This window comes from Charadrius vociferus, unplaced genomic scaffold (genome assembly GCF_000708025.1).
Source record: "Charadrius vociferus isolate BGI_N301 unplaced genomic scaffold, ASM70802v2 scaffold611, whole genome shotgun sequence".
NCBI lineage: Eukaryota > Metazoa > Chordata > Aves > Charadriiformes > Charadriidae > Charadrius > Charadrius vociferus.
Genome location: NW_009646844.1, coordinates 460,118 through 465,981, shown reverse-complemented (window position 1 = coordinate 465,981; position 5,864 = coordinate 460,118). Strand labels below are relative to the sequence as shown.

The 5,864-nt window shown below is 54.8% G+C and overlaps 1 protein-coding gene across 1 annotated transcript in view; it reads right to left on the bottom strand.

Annotated features, from left to right (window-relative positions):
- The window catches only part of CDH23 (cadherin-related 23), a 223,734-nt gene that overhangs the window by 80,581 nt on the left and 137,289 nt on the right, over positions 1-5,864 (bottom strand). The window contains exons 12-13 of the mRNA XM_009894006.1: positions 3,487-3,636; positions 2,520-2,678 (exon numbers count right to left, since the gene is read on the bottom strand). Of these exons, the coding sequence (XP_009892308.1) occupies positions 2,520-2,678; positions 3,487-3,636 (309 nt within the window). The remainder of the gene's footprint in view (positions 1-2,519; positions 2,679-3,486; positions 3,637-5,864) is intronic.

Genomic DNA, 5,864 nt, shown 5'->3' with positions numbered 1-5,864 from the left:
TGCTTCCCTGCTGGCTGCCGGCACTCGGGGTTGTTTTACAGTTGATTTATACGTGTAACAGGCAATGTTTCTCTGCTGTCACTGACATTAGGAGCTGAAATGCTGCAGAGACGAATGGCCATTTGTCACCGCAAATGAAGTCTGCTCGCTCCTTTTATTTTTTTTTTGCTTCCCTTTTTCTCCCCCCCCATTTTCCACTTTCAAGCTGGCCAAGCAGAAGGCAGTGGGGAAAGGGCGGCAGCGAGGAGCGCGCCTGCTGGGCAGGACTGGCTCACTGCTCTTCTCGGGTCACAAAGGAAAACCCCTTCCCTTCGCCTCCACCCACCCAACCATGCACAGCCAAGCAGGGGGAGAGCAAGGAAACGCTTGCTGGAAGATGGGCAACCAGCCCAGAGTAACTTCTCCTCCTTCCCCAGGACGTCGGGCTGGGCAGAAGATCAGCCGTCTCCCGTTGCCTCAGCCCCCCACGGTTTTGGCTGCTTGCTCCCTGCCGGCAAGGAGCTGCAGGCACCGCTTTGCCGTGTCAGCTATGCTGGGCCATCTCCGGCAACAGCTGGTGAGAAGCCTCCTGCCATCCTTCGGGGACCGCTCACACAGCCCACGTGCTCCCCTGCTCCTCCAGATCTCATAAACCTCCTGGTTTGCCCTTAGCACGCTGGAAACCCATCGCCCCTCCAAACTCACGGCCCTCCAGCATCCCTTGGAAACACAACCCGGATGGGTGGTGGCATCTTCACCGGGGGACGGTGCCACATGAGGATGCTTCATGTTGCCACCAAGTAGCCGGGCTCCGTTTCAGGGCATCAGCTTTCCGTACCACTGCAAAACCTGTGCTTATTTGCACCGAGGGGAATTTTGCAGCACTGAGCAGGGGAAGCCAACAGAAGTCCCTTTTTCACGAGGACATCATTCAGTGGCCACCAAAGAAGTGTCACTCCCTGTGGCTGGCCAGGCTTTCATCAAAAACCCCATCCTTAACCCCTATGGGTGAATAACCATAAAGAGCTCCCGGGCAAGCGGAAAAGAACGGGGTGGGGGGAAGAAAAGGGGGAATTTATTAGCAAGGAAAGCAGACTCTTTGTCTGCGGCACGTGGGACAGTCGGAGAGGCACGGCGTGAACGGGCAGTGCCGTGGAAGCGAGCGGAGGGCTGCGTCCCGAAGGCGAGCGGCGGCAGCAGGAGGAGCCGGTGCTTTACGAGGGTTGTTAAAAGTTTGGGATCAGCTGGGAGGGCAATCTGGGTTTTCTGCGCTAATTGCATCCATTCTGATTTATCACAGAAGATTCCACTCCCGGCATTTTGCGTTCGCTCCGAAATGCTGGCATAGCTGGAAGTTGGGGAAAGAGGAGATGCAGTAACAATCTCATTGTTTCGTGTCTGATGGCCTGACTAGCGAAACATCTGCTTGAAATATTAATAACTGTCAGATGGGAACAGCTCAGGGGCTCTATACAGTTTCACACCATCTGTTTGTAGAGTAAACACACTTACGCACAGGCGCGTACACCCAACTCTTTTGTCAGGGCTTTTATTCTCTGGATCGGCGTGCCTGCACGGATGGCTGACCGGGGGCTGTGTCCCGGGACAGCGGGGACAAGGCGGGTAAGGAGGGCAGCAAATTCCTCTACGACTAATGATAGCAGTAGTAACACACCCAAAGCCTAACAGGGGTTTTGATGCTCCCCGTTTCGCTATTTCCAGTCTTGGAGGAGCTTTGCTTCCAATTTAGGTCATTTTTTTCAGCACAGGGGTTTGTTCTGGTTCTTGCTGTGCCCCACACTGGCACTGACATCGCCCTCGTGCCCCAGAAAACATCTTCTCGCCAGGGATTTTGGGTGTTCCCACCGAGCCAGCCGGGACGGATGGACCCTACAGAAATGCCCTGCTATCGTCACCACCTCCATCTGCTGCACCACCATTCTGCTGCCAGCCATTTAATACCGCACTCTGCTAAATACAGTCATTCCCCTCTTTTTCCTTCCTTCACCCTTTCATCGGCTCAATTGACCCTGATTTGCCTGAGGAAGGTGATGCTTCCAAACAAGGCAGTGAGAAAACCCACACCGAAAGATAAACGTTGGGCTTTCACTCCCACCAATGAAGCAACCAAGTTCGTTAGGTACCAGAGCATCTTTGACCATAAGAATTAAGGTAAGAGAGAGGCAGTGATGGGACACAAGCCGTGTACACAACTGAAACACTTGGTGGACCCCATGCAGTGAGGAGGAGCGAGAGACAAGACCGTGCCCAGTGGGATCAGCATCTGCAGAAGTTTGCAGATGAGACCTTTCAGTGCAGGAGTATCCTTGAGCTCCTGCTGTGGTGGGAACCACACACATGTTCTCCAGAGACCAGGAAAGGTCAAGGCATCTGCTCCAAAAGTCCACGGGAGGGCTACACCCCACCCCACCGCCAGCATCTCCTGCTGCTCCCTTACCAGTGGCCCCAGTCCATCCCTTGGTGACGGGCACTTGCAGAGCCAAGGACTTGGCAAAGACAGGCAGGATGCTCCTACTCACGTGGACCTGGAGGACAGTGGTGCCCACGGTGGCGTTCTCGAAGAGGCTGACGTTGTACAGGGCCTTGCTGAAAATGGGGCGGTTGTCATTCTCATTGATGAGGTTGATCTTCACGCGTGCAAAGCCAACGTGGTCCGGGATGCTCTCGTTTGCAAAGAGCTGGGCAGAGAAGGGAAGCAAAGGGGAGGGTTGGAGACACCGTTTGTGAAACTTGGGAGAATTATTTATTCCTTAATAGAGAAAACAGCGCTCTCCTGAGCTCCCTCACCAGAGGAGCCAGCTCGGTGCTAACCACCAAAGCGTGGATGCTCAAAAAATAGAAGAGACCCCCTTCTCTCTGCCCCGGGAGCTGCTCAGCTCTGGTTGACCTCAACCCTTGGGCATACCAAACACTCTGTACCACCTCCCCTGAGCAGCCACAGCCTCTGCGTGGCAAACTGGGGAACGCGCCGCCCCACCGCACCCTGGAGCAAGGGTAGGAAGGCTTTTGCTTCTCTTTCTCCCCCGGCGTATGAAAGCCCCTCTGCCAGGATTAACATCACCGGCACGGTATGAGCTTGCTTCGCCTTCCTTGATCATTTACAGCTTGGGCAGAGAGCGGGACAAAGCTGGAGCAGGCGGCTGGGGAGAGCTTTGGTGCCTGATAGGTGCACCCAAAACAAAGTTTTACGCTCTATAAAGCTTTTACGGCCCCATGACATAGCACGGCGGAGCACGCTCTGCTTAAGCTCTTGCAGCTGAACCTTTGGATGCTGGAGAGAGAGAGGAGGCGCAGAGCAAATCTCTTCCCCACCTCCTCCTTTTCTTTATTATTTCCATTTTTTTGGCCATATTGCAATGCTCTGGAGTTATGTAGTGTGGATTAGAGAGATTAATGGTCACTGGTTAATGGTCACTCTTAAGCATATGGATGTCCCATGGAGCACAGGGGTCGTTGGCTTACTCTCCTGCCCCATAGTACACGTACTGAAAACTCGTAGCGAGGAATGGTCTCAAAGTCCAGCGGCACCGCCACCCGGACGCGGATGTCCGCCTTCCCCTGGATGGAGGTTGGCGAGATGATGAAGTGGTTGGAGTTATTGCCCACCAGGTAAACCTCGAAAACGCTGTTGGGTCCCTGGGAAGGGAGAGAAGAAGGTTGACAGTGACACGTCAAAATGCAATTACCGGAGACGCAGGGGAGCGTTTCTCTGCTTGGGTTTAGTTAACCCAGTCATAGGGTACGGCGCCCACCTTAAGCACTCTTTGTTGTGTTTTATTATGCTTACTGGGTGTACGACGCATATGATTTCTATAAATCTTCTTTTCACGTGCACCCGTTTTGTACAAAATCCACGTGCACATGAAAGGAATGCATCCCTGGGATAAACCTGCCCAACACACAGCTGGAGGGGAAAAAATCCCTTTTAATGTTTCAAGATCCACGCACCGCACAGGGTACCGCACACTGGGATTTCGTCGCCTCGTGCTGGGGGCCACAGCATGGGTGCCTCTCCCAAACAGAGGGCTCTTTCCAGTAAGACAGCTCAAACCGGGAACTGGAAAACCCCTCCTCTCTCAAGACCTGGCCAGCAAAGCACCAGGACCACCAATATACCGACAGCAGCACGTCAGGATCCTCTTCTCCGGGCATGATGCCCCTTTGCAAAGCACGGTCCAGCAGAGCACGTGAAAAGCAAGTTCAGAAGCTGCCAGAGCCGAATTTCCAATTTTCCCCGAATGACCTCCCTCCTATCAGAATGAGGGACCAATTAAATGCACGAAGGGGCACTAATAGCAAAAGCCGGCTAAGCGTGACTGCCGAGAGCCGGCGACACGAGCAGAATCTCTGCTTGCCCTCCTCCTTCCCACACCCCCCCCGGGCATCCAGTGGAGCCGAGGGCAAGCTGAGCATCTCTGGAGGAGCCACATGGCAGAAGCCAGCCCTGAGGGCACCCACGGAGCCACAGGAGCCCGGCAATGCTCAGCTGGTGGCCGAGGGACAGAGGGAAGAGAAGGGACTCAATCTTGGGGCAGACTTAGCTCTTTCCAAAAGCTGTTTTGGGGGAAACTGGGATGTACCCACCCCGGCACCAGTGAGGGATGCTCTGCCGACACCGGTACATAGTCTGGGAGGGAGGGAGCAGAGGATACGGGGAAAGCATCACTCCCCAAGCCATTATTTCGTACCCTATCCTTAAGACACCAATTTACAGCAAACGACCATTTTCCACCAGCGACAAAAAGCCATTTCGTTGAGGAATTTCCGCTGCTGAGCCCTCGGTGTCTTTCCCAGGGCCCAGTGCCCTTCCCCACAGGACACAAAAGCACCTTTCGTGGCAGCGAGATGCGAGGGAAGCCGGAGAGGAGCGAGTTTGTCGGAGGCACGAGATAAAAGTTGAAACATCAAAAGAAACCCAAGTATTTGCGGGGAAGAGAGCCGGGTGGATTAATTCCCCTCCAGCTGGGGAAGGAGATCAGCCTCCAGATACCCGCCGTCCCTAATTAGCAGCCCCTCAAGTCTCTCAGTCCCCCCATGTGAGGTCTTGGAGAAGGGGAATACGTCTCCCTCTCGGGAGGGCTCTGCTGCGAGTTGCCATTTATATATTTATTCAGCTATTTATTTTATTTTATTTTTGTTTCTGCCCCCATGCTGCTTTCCTTGCTCCTAGTTCCCGGAGCCTGCGAGCCCCCTGCGGATGGCTGAAAGCAAATCTGAATATTCAAATTGTTATCAGCTGCCCAGCAGAAGGGGCTGGCTCAGCCCGGCTCACAGCTAGTATCCCCTCCGCTCCGGAGGAAGCCGCGGGAAGCCGCTTACATTTTCCTCACCCCTTCCTACCTGCTCCTGCCACCCAGAGCAAACAAGGGAGCCGAAACGTATGGCGCCAAGAAGAAAAACAAGCGCCGTCTGCCCGGGCTCGCAAAGGTCCTGGTGTGGGATTGCGGATGAGCCGGCTCCGGCAGCATCGTCTCTTTGCGGTGCCGAGGATGCGCACGGGATGCACGGGGGTGTGCTACCAGCGCACGACCTGCTTTACCTGCTCCTTTCCCCCCTCCCACCTCCTTACCCGCCCAACTCCTCTATTCCTCGAGGTTTTTCCCACCGCTGCAAACAAATTGGCCCTTTTGCCTTCCGTTAGAGGCATAAATTAGCAAGCAGCCTGCCAAAGCTCAGCAACCCCACAATACCAAACCCGGCTGCACGCGCCCTCCATCTGAAACAAATCGAGCTATAAAGAAACAGGTTTCGGAGGGGGAAGTTCGCTTTTGCGCAACGCCCGGGACACGGCCGCCCGTTTCCCAGCTCGTCTCATCCCGTGCCAGCGCACGGGGCCAGCGCTCGCCGTGGCTCGCGGCTAGGGG